General features: G+C 57.5%; 2 protein-coding genes across 2 annotated transcripts in view; one reads left to right on the top strand and one right to left on the bottom strand.

Moving 5' to 3' along the window:
• The window catches only part of Zmat5 (zinc finger matrin-type 5), a 31,918-nt gene extending 28,469 nt beyond the window's left edge, over positions 1 to 3,449 (top strand). Inside the window, exon 6 of the mRNA XM_031340264.1 lies at positions 3,117 to 3,449. Within this exon, the coding sequence (XP_031196124.1) occupies positions 3,117 to 3,246 (130 nt within the window). The 3' untranslated portion in view covers positions 3,247 to 3,449. The remainder of the gene's footprint in view (positions 1 to 3,116) is intronic.
• Positions 3,443 to 12,559, bottom strand: Cabp7 (calcium binding protein 7). Its single transcript, XM_031340263.1, has 5 exons — positions 12,406 to 12,559; positions 6,153 to 6,296; positions 5,344 to 5,456; positions 4,927 to 5,080; positions 3,443 to 4,736 (listed from the first exon to the last, which is right to left on the bottom strand). The coding sequence occupies exons 1-5, from the start codon at positions 12,512 to 12,514 to the stop codon at positions 4,609 to 4,611; spliced, it is 648 nt and encodes a 215-aa protein (XP_031196123.1). The 5' UTR covers positions 12,515 to 12,559; the 3' UTR covers positions 3,443 to 4,608.
• Between the last annotated feature and the right edge of the window lie 1,671 nt (positions 12,560 to 14,230).

The raw sequence follows: 14,230 nt of genomic DNA, 5'->3' as shown, positions 1-14,230 counted from the left end.
TGGCATGGTTTGATGGTCATGGTGTGTCCTGTACATGGTCCTAGGGAGCCCGGCACACTGTTGTGCAATTGTGCAGTGTGTTCTTCCTCCTTGGGTACCTGTGTCCTTGGCCATACATGGAAGGCCAGAAATGAAAAGGACCCTCAGCTCCTCTGCTACCATGTTCAGGGACCAGCAGCCCCAGCATGTCTCAGCTGACAGTGACAGTAACTAGGTGGAGAAGATGCATCTGTGCCACCCAAGGTTCTCAGAACTCTGAATCCTGCTTCCGGGACCACTCTCCTTCTGGCCACTTCCAGGGAATTGCCTTTCTCTGTAGCTGCCTGTTGTCTGTCTCCACCTCAGCACTGGCTTCCTGAGGCTCCAGGCAAGATGACTTCCTCTGAGGGCAGAGCAAGCTTGTCTAGCCTTGAAAGGAGTTAGCGGCAGAGAGAGATGCTTTACTCTGAGATGTGTCCCCATTCTGTTCCAACCTCTCCAGCTTTGTGTTCTGCCTCTGCATCTCTGTGTGCCCTGTTGTGTCCCCCATCCTGGAGAGGAGCCCTGTGGGACCAGTGTACCCTTTGCCCCTGGGCTGCCCTCTGCAGCCTTTGCAGCTCCTCTCATACCTCAGCCCCACTAGTTTTAGAAAGTGCCTATCCCTCCTGAGACCTCCAGATGCCCACTGCAGTGTCCTCTTAGGAAGACCCCAGACTCAAGGCTCAGTCCACCATCTACCTCTTAACCTTACTTGGGTCACACTGGACACTGGCCTCTCTCTTATGCCAGAACCCTACTCAGCCTAGAAGCAGAAACAATGCCCTGGGACATGGTGACTATGAAGACACATTTAGGGCAGCACGGACCCTAGCCTGGCTGACAGCACCGAGGGCCCTTTCAGGGACTCCTCCTTTCAGGATGGATGCTTTCCCTCCAGGGCACGGATGCTACCTGGGTCACCTAGCACCTCTCCGACCTGTGGGCTCCAGCACCTACAGGCAGAAAACCCCTACAAAGCCAGGTTGACTCTTGGGGCCAGAGGCAGGGGCAGTGGGGGGTAGCTTGTTGGTACATGCTCATTTCCTCAGCCTTGACCCTGAGGAACCAGCCAAGAGCAGACAGCAGCTGCAGAAGGGAGCCACTGGCCTCAGCCGGACAGGACGCACAGGCTAATCCCCTGGCCGGCCAGGCGGTGCTGTCCACGCTTCCTATTGTTGGCTCTTCTGATTGTGCGTTTATCCTTCTTAATCTCCCGCAGGCACCCTTCTCTGGGCCAGCGCTCTGTCCCTGTACATTCACCTCTGTAAGACTTTCCTTTTGATAAGGACCAGGGCTGGGGACATGGCAGGCTGCTGTCGCTGCCCTTGTGCACAGAGCAGGCAGGCCATGGTGAGCATTGCACACCTGTGCCCCGTGAGGCAGGGTCCTGGCAAGGTCTCACGAAGGATGATGGTAGTCTCAGCAGGCAGTACACTGTCTGAGCTACTCCTTAGAGAACGGGTCTGAGGCTTAGGAGGTAGGAACTCCCAGAGACCACTCTTCCCTGAGGGAGCCCTGCCACTACTGTGACCCCACGAGAAGCCCTAGGTTGGCTGATATCTGGGGCACCCCCTTCAGCAACTGTGGAGTCTTTCCTACACTCAGTCTTCTCTGTGCCTGGTGGAGCTTATAAAATCCCCCGGCACCATAAATCATGTCAGGAGCTGCTTTCTGCTTTCTGCACTTTTCAGCAGGCAGCAAGCGGCTGAGCAGGGGGTGTCCCTATCCACTCAGTGGGAGTTGGGAAGCTGCATTCAGGGCTCCCAGCAAGACCTCCACTCCAGGCAACTCTGCTGTGGTGTGCCTCGGGGCAGGCTGGATGGATGTGGCCAGGCAGACTCCTAGGTGGCCCCCATCACCACCTCTCCGGCCCAGTAGTCCAGATTCCTCCCAGGAGGCTCAGGGCCTTCTCTTTCTGCAGAGAGCTGGCTGCTTGCTACCCAAGATGGTCAAGAGCTGCCAGGAAGTTCCTGAAAGTTGAGGTAGAAGGAACCGAAGGAGCAGGGACAGTGTGCATTGCCGCTTTTCCTTGTTTCAGAGGCTTGTGTGCTTGTAAACCTTTGGACGTGTGGCTGACCCCCTTCCTGATAGTTCAGCCAGGGGGTTTGCATGAGGATCCCAGGCTTTCTCTAGGTCATGTGTCTCTTCTCGTGAGAGCGCTTAGCCTGGTATGACTGTTGTGCCATTGGGTGGCCCCTTGGTGCTGGGCTTGGGCTACAAATGCCATCTCTACCACTACGTCCACCCTTTGAGAGTACCTAGGTGGCTTCAAAGAGCTTGAGCAGCAGTGCCCACCTAGGACATCAGGCATCTGGGCCCAGCTCTGCAGGGTCTAGGTGGGGGGCAGGGCAGGCTGCCGGCATGCTGCTCTGGGTCTGGATGTTCCAGGTTGTACCTAAGGACCCTCCCCTTCCTAAGGAGCACTTCAGAGGGGCCCTGAGTTTAGGAGTAAGCAGCAAGGAGGTGAGTGAGTGAGGTGAGAAGTAAGGCTTCTGTTTAACTTAGAACCCTTTTCCTGCTTTCAGAGGCTCGTGTACTTGTAGGATTTAGGAAAAGTATAAAGAGGTTAAAAGAGACACCCCCACCCACCTGTAACTACGCCACGCAGACAGAACCAGGGCTGACATTTCACTGTAACTTCCAGGGTTGTTTTTATGCATTTATATATGTTATATATTTTTAAACAAAAATAGTATCATGCTATATACATTATTTTATAAGCTGCTTTTTCTCCTTACTCACATAGTATATCTTTCTTCATCAGTGCATATAGGCCTTGATTTTTACACAGGCTGCATAGCATTCTCTGTTGTGGACGTGCATAAATATTTAACCAGTCCCTCTCAGGTGGACACTAAGGGTACTTCCATATTGCCCAAGGCCATTCCGGTAGTTCAGTCTCCGTGGCCAGCCCCCCACCCCTTGCCTTGGGCTCAGTTCCAGGAAGAGGTTGCTGGCTCAGAGGGTCTGCAGGTTATCTGGGTTCTGCTTCCAGAAGGGCCATGCAGGTGGCTACCCTTCCTGACAGTCAGGATGGTGGGAGAGCAAGGTGGGTCTGCGAGGTGCCCGCACTAATCCCCTACCTTTCTCCTTTCTAGGGCTGAACCCATCAGAACCACTGCCTTCCAGTACCCTGTGGGCTGGCCGCCAATGCAGGAGCTGCCCCCCTCCCTGCGGGCACCCCCACCCGGAGGATGTTCCCTACAGTCCAGAGTCCACTGGGGCTGAGCTCTTCCCCACCTCCCTGCCTGACTTCCCACCTGTCTCATCAGTCACAACTGCCCAACCTAGGAAGTAGAGCTGCCTCCCCTCCCTCTGTTTGCCCTGGGGCCTCTGAGCCTGGCCTCCCATCCACCCACCATCCCTCAGGGCATTTCTCTAGAAAATGGGTGAGAAACTTCTGAATGTTTATAAAGTCTTCCTCAATGGCTTGCCTGTCTCTCTTGCTGGTTCTCATGCTCTTGACTCTGTCCCCCTGCCTCCATCAGGGGACAGGTGGGCTGGAATGAGACAGTGTCCCCTCTAGGGTGCTTAGGGATCAATAAAGGCTCAGCCAGGCTGGGCACAGTGTATGCCAGTGTGGCGGCAGCCCAGCTAGTAAGTGGCCCCAGGCTGGGGAAGGGAGCTGAGGACTGCCAACAGTCTCGGCCCCTGAAGAGCTGAAGGCTTGCATCTGCCCAAGCTGAGCTGGTGCCAGGAAATGGCGTGACACAGGTGGAGCAAGCATGAAGCTGGATCTCCAGCCTGGAGGGTACAGAGAAGTGGGGCCCCCAAGAGGGAAGGCCCTGGAAAGAGTGGTCTGTGGCCACTGACAGTGCAGGGCTGTGGCAGACCCTCAGGGGACTCCGATCCCTAGGGAGTGGCTCAGGGCCTTCCAAGGTTACACCCTGGCCAGTGGGGAGTCACATGGGCTACAGGATCTCTGCTTCTTTCCTCAGTTGGGCTTCTAGGTTCTGTGCTAGGAGAATTCGGCCCTTGTCTCTAAGCCTTTGGTGGATGGCTCAGAAATTCATGGGCCTTGGGGCTATCTCTCATGCCCCATCTTTCATGAGCATCTGCCTTTCCTGAAAAGCCCTGTGGAAGAAGAATCTGAAGCCAGATCTCAGGCCCTTAAAAGCCTCAGACTTCTCACTTGTGAAATGGGCAGGCACAGGCCCCAGAAGGTGCATGGAGGACTGGCTTTTGGGTCTAAGGAGTGTCAGAGACTCAGCCCTGTGCCCACCTCCACCCTGCCCAGTGTTCTGGACATGAGTTCCTTGCCTGCCTAAAAGATCACAGCACTAACTGGATCCTGGGGGCTCCTGTGCAAGTCCCTCCTTTTCCAGGAGCTCCTGAGTGGTGGGAAGTGAACACTACACACAGGCCAGGTGAGGGCACAGGCAGGGTATAGGGGCTAGGGCTGACCTCAAAGCCACCACCAGGTCCTCCACAGCTGGGTCATGGCTCCATGCAAGGCCTATGGGGTGAGGAATGGGGTGGTCAATGTCCAGGCTTGAAATGCCCAGGGGTGGTGGCCCAGGGAGCAAGCTGGGGGAAGGGCGGCAGGCAGCAGTAGGTGTGGAGTGGGCGCTGCAGGCACCCGCGCGGTGTCTATTTCATGCCGCTGCGCAGCACCTGGTTGGCCGCGATGAGCATGACACTGATGATGAAGGCGATGGCAAAGGCGCAGATCAGGCTCTTACGCACGCACGTCTGGCGGATCTGCTGGTTGGAACAGGCTGCAGCCGCCCACCAGGAACACCAGGGAAAGAGACAAAGGGGAACAGGGAAGGGATGGGATCAGATCTGCACTTTGGCACAAGGACACTGGGCTGGGATAAGTAAGGTGGCCCCCTGTGCAAACCCTTGGTTTGTGCTCCTGCTCAAGCACTGGAACCCACCCACAAAGACCCCAGGCAGGCCACTCACTCTCCACATCCACAGGACACTCCTCAGCAGTGCCCAGGTGGCTCTCCTCTTCTGTCATGATGATGTTCTCTATGTCCTTCATGGACAAGTGCTCGCAGAAGGTGTCATAGAGAAGTCGCTTCAGCTCATCCACTGTCAGCTTCTGCATGTCACACTTGGGTGGCAAAAGGGACGACAAGTGTTCTGGCCACTACCCTGCCACTGTCCCCACCCAGCACCCTGTAAGTGCACGGTCCCAACAACAGGCCTCCAGACTGAAGCACCTACACTATTCAGTCCCCAGGAGCCCGGGGCCTCCAGGAAACAGGACACTCAGTGGACAGTGGCCATCCCCCACTCACTGTGGCATGGATCTAACCATTCACAGGCCCCATGACACACCTCCTCATAGCAGAGTCCCAGTCAGCCAGGGCATACCTTCCAGAAGACTGTGTCAAAGTCAGTGCCATGGAACTTCTCTGGGATCCCCGAGGTGGAAAGCTTGGGTCCCAGGAGTGTTACAAACTCCTCAAAGTCCACTTGGCCATCACCTAGAATGGGCACAGGGTCAAACTGAGACAGCACAAGCAAGCACCCCAGAGTTCAGGGCATAAAATGGAGTCTTGGCCTGCCTCTGACCAACCATGGGACCTCAGCTCCTTCCCTGAGCCTTCAATCAATTTCAGGTGTGCCTAATGTACCAAGCTCTGAGCTAATGTCAAGGCTACCAAATGTGGTGGAGCTCTATGGGAGACCGTGGGAGGAGAGCAGCAGATGGTCCCCAGATGTGGGACACTCTCCTGGTACACTCAGAACTCTCATGGCCCTCAGCACAGTACTGATCATCCACTGATCATCCTTTCTGCCGTACAGATTGGAAAGGAGCTCGCTCTCTGGAGCGGGGAGAGGCAACAGGTGGGAGGGCGCAGAGGGAACTTGACATTACTAATCATTCTCAGTAGTTTATCTTTAATAAAAATACCAGGTGGCAAATGCAGCCACCAATTCTTTGGGTGGTAGAAGCTGAGCTATTTATTCTACCCTCCTTTTCCATACTTAAGAATCTTTCTCAGACCATGGAGTGGGAGGGGCAGTTAGACCCATGCGTGGCTGGGACTGTCACACCCCTTCTGACCTCTACTTTCTAGGATGAGAACTGTTGATAGATTATGACCACAGGAAGCAAAAGGTTCAGGTCCCGGGGCCTAGATGACGGTGGGCAGGTAAACCGAGGCAGGGCATCTCACCATCCATGTCTAGCCGCTGGATGATAACTTCCAGCTCCACCTCGTTGGGCATGTAGCCCAGGGAGCGCATGGCCGTTCCCAGCTCCTGCTTAGAGATGAAACCGTTGCCATCGCGGTCGAATACCTTGAAGGCCTCTCGGATCTCTGTGGAGGAACAGAGAAGCTGAAACCAGCCCTGCCTCCAGCAACCTATAACTCTGTGGAGAGCCAGTCATAGGATGTCCAGGACACACTCTTGAGCTGTGATCTGGGGTCTCTGGATAGGCAGGGAAGAAGAGACAAAGGTACATCTGGCCTGAGACAGTGACCACACTTGGGTCTGACAGCCTTCCTGATGTGCTCAGGACTACACCATGTGGTGGGCGCAGGGAGAGCACCAGATCTGCTAGCCAGGTTAGCTGCTGAAGGCTCGCTACTTGACATCATCCTGTCTCATCCCCTTCCCGCTGGACTTCCTGTCCCGGGAAGTGCCTGCAGCACTAACTCATGGTGAGATGACCATGTAATTCTAGCTAGTGAGTGATGATTAGAATTCACAGGCTTTGTGGTTTAGGCAAAGATAGGAATAAGAGCTGATCCACACCAGGCCCAGGCATGATCTTTGCGCTTCATGCTCTCCATAAGCACAGTAGGGAAGACTGAGGCCTGAGGGCCCAAGGGATTCTGCATTTGAACCTGGGGAACAATGCACTTGACTGGGACTTTGGAACCAAACAACACACTATTCTCTTAGGCCAGCCTCAGTCTTCCGCACAGCAGATGGGTGGTATGTGGGAGCACCACTGAAGCAAACACAGCAGGAAGCTGCTGAGGGCTCCTAGCCTCTCACCTTTGCCCTACCTGTCTCTCTTGGAAATCAAGCAGGATCCTAAAGAACATTTCCCTAGAGGGACAGACTTCAATCCATTAGATCCAGCTCCCGTGGGCTCCTTGTTCATCCTCATGGCCTTTGCCTAAATTGTTCCCTGGGTGGAAGTTCGCTCAGCAGGCAAAAGTCATGGTGTGTGTGCGAGTGTGCGTGTGGGTGTGTGATTAAAGAAGATGAGGTACTCCACACTGCAGACCTAGATGGGTTTAAGAGGGCAGAAGGCCAGCCTATTGCAGTGAGGATACATGGTGATTACACTATCCTAATGGTTACACTACCCCAGGCCTTAGGGTTCCATGAGCCCTGAAATGGCTTGTAAGGGCCTACACTTTCCCTGGCCTTAGGAGAACAGGGAGTGTAGGCCAGCCTGTTGGCCCTGCCACAGAGTAGAAACCATGGTCCTGATCCTTGTCTGGTTCTTCCATGTGGGATCACACATGAGGTCTTGGGGTCAGAGTCCCACTGTCAGGCTGGGGTAAACATTCCCCACATGTCCCTGTCCCTGTGCCTCAGGCATGTCTTGGGGACTGTTTTCTGCATCAGGAGCGTCAGGGCCAGGAAAGTGGCCTGGCTGGTAGATCTGAGCCAGACCCAGGGGTTCCTGAAAACCCTGGACCCTAGCAGCTTTAGGCCAAGGACCACCTAGCATTTTCCTGTACCCTTTCGGCAATGTGCCCCTTGTGGCCAGAAATGAAGGCCTGGCAGTAGCCAGGGCTGCCGGGGAGAATCAGAAGCTGCTGTGGGAAGTCAATTTGCCTGCAGTGTCTGGATAGTGTGGAGGTGTGTTTACATTCCTTCTCCCCCCCCTTTCTTCTCTCTCCTTCTTTTTCTCCCCTCTCCCTCTTCTCTCATTTCTAACCAGTGCCGTCACCTTTCTGGACTGGCGTCCAGGACACACCCTCCAGGGAGTCCCTCAAGCCTGGAGGACACTGAGACTGCTTTGAACCTGCAGCTTTGTCTGCAGCAGCGTTATTCCTGTGCTCATATCAAACTCAGATGCAGCCCGGATCCCCAGCTGGGTGACTCTGTCGCTCTGGCCCTGGCTGGCCTGGCCTTTTCTCTGGTTGCCCATCCCACCACACACCAGCTCTTTCCCTAAAGTGGATTCTGCTGGGACCAAGTGAGTCTTGTCCACAGAGTCCCCATTACCAAGAGCAGGGCCTGTCCCTGAAAGGACAAACATGCTTATGCTCAAAAGACTGCATGTGAGAGTCCATCTACTAGAGCACTCGGAGAAAGGCTCAAACAGGTTTCCGCACCTCAGTGTAAGGTCTCTGGGCCACCCTCAGAAGAGAGAAATAGAGCTGAGGGTTAGGGACCCAGCCACGGGTTGGTTTGAGGGACTTTAGAGTCAGAAACTGTATCCCTTGGAGTCTGAGGCCCATTAGGGAGCCATGCCTAGATACCAGGAAGGAAGCTGAAAGCAAAGTCCCAGATACAGTGGGGATGCTATGGGAGCCACTCTGCTGTGAGCTGAGGCCTGAGCTATTACTTCCCACCTTGCCAGGGTTCAGGGGTGACTCCCCAATTGCAGGGCTGCCTCAATGCCCTTTTCTGAGGTCCCTGAGGAAAATGTACCAGGCAGGAGAGACAATAATGAGCAAGTGAATCTTGGGACATATGCTCAGGAGACAGGCTCCGAGACAGCTGTATGAGTACCAAAGACATCTCTCAGGCAGGGCTGACCTCCCAAGGCTGCTGGGTAAATCCACAGCTGGCCACTCTCCATCTGTACACTCCCCTCTCCCCCCTCCTAGCACACCTAGCTCGCACTAATGTTTCAGAACACTATCCCAGCCCAGTCCACTGCCTCCCATCTGCCTCCAGGAGGTCCAGTTTAGGCATCGTCTTCTCAGCCAGAGAAGTATTCCGATGCCACAGAACCCAGGCTGGAATCCCAGCTCCGGTGTAACACTGTTTATTGTCCAATGGAACTTTCTGCAGTGTTTAAACAAGAAGAATGATCTGAGGTGGCCGTTGTAAATCAGACCATCTCAGATGGCAGTGTGGGAGGAAAGGAAAGTCTGGACAGACCTGGGATGCCATGCCGGCCTGCCTGATAGCTGGGACCAGAACCCTTGGATTCTGTCTGGCTCTCCTGCTCAGCCAAGCGACCTGGGCAAGATATTTATTTCCCTCTGAGTCTCAGATGCCTCTGCTGTGAAATAGGATGAGATTTTTGTTCTATGGCTGAGGTCTAGCCTCTGCTAAGGGCTCCTTATTGGGGGGGGGGGGTTTGTCAGGATGCCCCGTCACTGTATGCCATGGACAATCACTACTAGATGCATTCCCCGAAAGCCTTGCTCCCTCACTGCCCCATGAGGCCAGGCAAAACTCGATGTGCTCCATCTTGGCATGGGGATGTCTGGCCCGGAAATGGGCTGGCAGGGCCTCTAGGTTTCCAGGCTGATCTTGTCCCCTACCTTCCATTTTTAACATGACATCTTCAGACCCTTCCAACCTGTGGAGCTGCACTGGGGCTCAAGTCTTCCGCAGCCCCAAAAGGATGCTGGCATTGTGCTGGAGAGTTTGAGTCTGGTTAGGGAGGGAACACTGGGAGGGGCAGTAGTCATCCTCCTCCGTGGTGGCTGCCACTCTCCGCAGTATTGGCTCTGCGCCCCAACTCTCCATCCTTGAATTTTTGACCTGTGCAGAGGCAGCTGCCAGGCTTGGGGTTCAGGAAGCAAGGGCAGAAAAGGGGGGCTCCTCCCCAACTGGCCACCCTCAACGGAGGCTCCACGGTTTCATTCTAGATCCCAGCCTGTGGCTACCTGACTCTCTCTTTCTAGGGAGCCAGTCCCATCCCCGCCTTGGAATGCTGGACCCCATTGTCTAGGTGAGCAGTCTGTCTCAGTGTTGCTGGAGGTCCCCACTTGGATGCATCTCAGAAGGGGTTATGTTCCAGCCATGGTGTGGTATATTCGGGAGGAATGCCTATTGTACATGGGGCTGGGTGGTCCTCCAAGTTAACTCTGCCCAGCTCCTTCCTCCCCTTGTCAGTAGCCATGCAAAGCTCTCTCCCTTGTCCTGGCCCCCAGCTTGCCTTCTTGGCCCAGTACCTGTGCCCTTTGCTGCCCTGCCACTTGGAGGCAAACGGTTGTCCAAGTTCACTCCCTGAGCCCAGGGTGCAGAGACTTGAACCCAGTACTGCCTGGATGTTCTCTCACCCCCACATTCCACTCCTCCCTTCCTGTTGTTCCTGGTCCTCCTCCCCCATGCAGATTGACCGCCCCCCTGGATTTCTGCAGCAGGCGGCACGAGGTGTCTGCAGCATTTCATCCCAGGTCACGGACTCCCCTATCTAGTCCATGGGATCCTTCACTGATTCCTTCCAGCCAATGGGCCTGGGTCTTACCCAGACTGCCCTGGGACAGGAACACTAGTGTGTGCTGGAGAAGTTAAGGAAGCAAAAGTGGCATCTGTATGAAAGACAGCCACTCTGCACCCAGCCCTGGCATTCAAGACCCGCTGCAGGGAGCCCAGAACCTGGTTTTCAGCAGCCAAGGAGGGGCATGGAGAACTTCCTGCCTTCATGTGTAGAACCCCATAGGCCTTTGCTGGCTCTGTGCCCTCCACCTGCCAGCCACGGGGATGGCCCTGTCCTTCAGGTGCCCCCTGCACCAGGGCCCCTCCTCTAGTCCAAAGAGGACCAGAGAGAAGCAGGGAGTGTATTCAGTGTGATGGTGACTAACAGCACTGGGCTTCTGCCAGCATGGCCACAGGATGGCTCGGAGGGAGCGTGGGCCTCCTTGCCCTTGCACTGCCCACCCTGATGATGCTGCTCCTCACCCCTGCACCCCTGTCTCTCTCAGCTTCTCTCTAGCCTGAGTGTGCACTCTAGGACCAGGGCATCAGGAGTGGAGGGATCCAGTGAGACCTGGAGTTATGGGGCCAGGGTTATGGTGGGGGTGCTGGGAGCAGGAGAAAGGAGGCCAAATCTATCTGGGGAAGACATGCCGCCTCTGTCCCAAGAGTGGAGAGAAAGGGGTGCATGATCGCTTCTGCAGTGGCTCAGAATAAAAGGCAATAAAGGAAAACTGGCCTGTGCCCTGCACCCCTTGCGGGCCCCATCCCTTTCCCTCGACCTGAAGGAGGCTCTGCTTTGGTCTAGACAGGACAGGACCTGGGTTTCCCAGGGTGGATGCTAAGGTCAGGTCAGGGGCAGCATCCTTCCATCTGTCCTACCAGTGTTGGGGCTGAGACCCACCTCTGCGGCTTTTTCTGTACCTGAGTTCATGGGGGTTGTGGGAAGTGGGTGCCTGGTGGACTGTGGTGCAGTGAGCATGGCAGTTGCACCCTCTCTCTCTCCACAGTCTACTCGCCCAAAATTTGCCCCAGATCAGGCCTGGGCTGAGAAGGACTTCCCGAACCGCTTCCCCTGGGCTCCCACTACTGTCCTTTCCTGTGTTGGTCACTCCCAACTCACTCCTATGAGCCCAGGTGAGACCCCAGAGCTGAGACCCCTCCCCCAGCAGCCGACAAACATCCTAAGGGACCAATACTCCCATCAGCTCAGAGTCCCCGACTCCACTCCGTATGGGGCCTCAAGAGGCCTGGGGGGAGGGGAATCTTGAGCACACCCCCGCCCCCAATCTCAGCAGAGAAAAAGCTAGGAAGGCCCCAGGGGGTCTCACTGCGCCCCAGAACACTCAATCCAGGAACCCCAGCCTCTGCCTGGTGCTCGGATCTTCAGTAGCCAACTGCCTGCGTGCGGTCCCTATTCCCGAAAGGCACGGGGACTAGGGTCGGGGGACGTTTAGGTTCCGGCCTCTGCCTTTTCCTTCCAGGCTTTGCTATCGCGACCGAGCCTCCCAATCCGGCCACTTGTTGTCGCCAACGCCTCCCAGCTGCCTCGGCAGCGCACGGGTGGGGGTCCCTCGCAGGGCCGCAGAAGGGGATGGGGGAAGCCCCGCACCCGGCAAGAGCGGGGCAGTCGCCCTCTCTCCCCTTCTCCCACTGCCGGAGCAGATTGGATTCTCAACGCGACACGAGCGGAATGTCAATAGGAGCGCAGAGCCACGGGCGGGCGCCGCGGAAGGGATCAGGATGCGGGCGCTCCGGCGGCGAGCGCGGGGGACAACGGCTCGGACACCCCACTTCAGCCCCCGCCGCTTTGCCGCACCGTCACCGCCGGCCACGCGGCCCAGTGACCCCGCTGCGGGGCCCCGCAAGTTTCCGCAGCGCCGGGGGCCACGCGGGCAGGGGCCGGGCTGCCCCTGCGCCGCGGCGACCCCCACCGCGGCGCCCGGGGCCACCCGACCGTCCTGCCTCCCGCGTAGCCGCTCATCCGAGTCGCTCAGCAGGGTCCCCGGCGCCCCGGGCCAGCGCGGCACCTGGGCGCACAGGTAGGAGGACGCGTGGCAGGGGTCCCGGCGGGGCACTCACCCTCTAGCTCGTCCTCAGGGATATCCACCGGGCGCTGCTCCGACAGCAGGTTGGGCACGGTGTAGATGCCCCGGTACATCAACGCCGCCGTCACCGGGTGGAACGGCATCTTGGAGGCTCCGCGCCCGCCCGCCCGCCGCAAACTTTGAGGCCGGGGCTCATGGGCCGCCGGCGGCCCCGGGGGCGGCCGGAGCGGGCGGGGCGCGCGGTGCGGCGCGCAGTGGTGGCGGCGAGGCAATGGGCACCCGCCCGGGACCTAGCGCCCCCGCGCCCCGGGCTGCCGGGCCATGCCGCCGGCTCCCTCGTTGGGATCCCGGCCGGGGCCTCGCAGGGACGGCGGGGGCGGCGCCGCTCCGGCCTCTCCGCTCCGACCGCTGCGCGCTGCGCTCCCTCCGCGCTGCCCCGCGCGCTCCGCGTTGCTCGCCGCCCGCTCGTCCGCTCGCTGGTGCGGCTGCCCGGCCCGCCGCTCCGGCTCCCGCCGCCGTCGCCGCCGCCGCCGCCGCCGCCGCCTGCACTCTCACTCGCTCGCTCGCTCGCTCTGTGCGGCGCTCGCCGCGCTCCCGCCTCCCCCGCCCGCCCCTCCCGCCCCCGCCCCTTCCCGCCGCCAGCCCCTGAGCGGCCGCCCCGAGCCCTCCCGGGCGCCTTCTCTGGTTTTTCCCCCCCGACTCTGTTTTTCCCCCAGTCTGCTTCGGATTGCTGTCTCCGTCACCCCACGTTTGCAGCCAGCAGGACCCGGGTGGTGTGGACTAGGGGTGGAGCCGTTCCTTGTACCCCCTGTCCCACCTGCCCTCCACTAACCCTCCCCCAGCGAGAGCGGAGAGCTGAGAACTAACGACTAGAGACCCAGAAAGGTGAGGTTGCCCCAGGCGCGAGGGTCCTCAGGACCAGTAATCCTCAAGTTGGTGCCAGGAGAGGCTCCAAGGTGGGGAAACTGAGGCTTAGAAAAGGACGTTGGCCAAGGTCACCAGGCAGGACCAGCAGGCAGAGGCCAAGCACAGATCTGCAGGAGACTCTGCTGGCCTGTGGCTGACACCAGCAGTTGACTTGGTCCCACAAGGGGCTATTGTCCTGGATCCTTCCTGAGCCCTTGCCACTCAGCTTGCAGAGCAGGAGCCAAGGACTGTTTCGTGTCCCCCGGGGCAGTGAGGAGGAGGCAGACGACCCAGAGCCTGTTGGTCACATGGCTGCAGGTTAGACCTTCCTCTGGTCCTTAGCATGTGTTCTATGGGGGTGGGGGGTAAGTGTCTGAGGGGCAGCATGTGCATGCGTTTATCTTTATCTTTCGTTCAGGACACTGTGTACGTGCGTTCTCAAGTCCACATGTAGATGAGTGAGTGTTTGAACTGGCCACCTACTTGTACCAAGGCTGTGAGCTGGTGGCAAAGGGCAAAAGCCCGGAAGCAGGTGTGGGCAGGTGCGAAGGCCCTTGGGCTGGGAGTGGTGTGCATACACGAGAACAGATATGTGTGTGTTTGTGTACAATTATGGGATCTGGTGACCCTCTGGCCTGGGTGGGTCTCAGCTGGCCGCATTCTCATTCCTGGAACCCTCGTCTGAACTATCTCCCTGCCCCCTTGGGTCCAATCAGCCAAAGGCCCCAGCAGGAAAGCTGATTGCCACAGCCTGGCCATGCCCTTCCCAAGCTGATTACATTTTTCTGCTTGTTTCTGCTTTTGTCGTTGATTAATCATAGCCCTGTCTTGGGGCCGGGAGAGAGGGGGCTCAGTGAGAGACACCAGCTCCAGCTACCCTGGGCCAAGGCAGGCCTGAGCCTTTAGCACTTGGACATGGCTCTGAATTTCTCAGGCATGTGAAACCTGTAGAG

Source organism: Mastomys coucha, unplaced genomic scaffold (genome assembly GCF_008632895.1).
Source record: "Mastomys coucha isolate ucsf_1 unplaced genomic scaffold, UCSF_Mcou_1 pScaffold22, whole genome shotgun sequence".
Classification (NCBI taxonomy): domain Eukaryota; kingdom Metazoa; phylum Chordata; class Mammalia; order Rodentia; family Muridae; genus Mastomys; species Mastomys coucha.
This window is presented reverse-complemented; position numbering and strand designations above follow the sequence as displayed.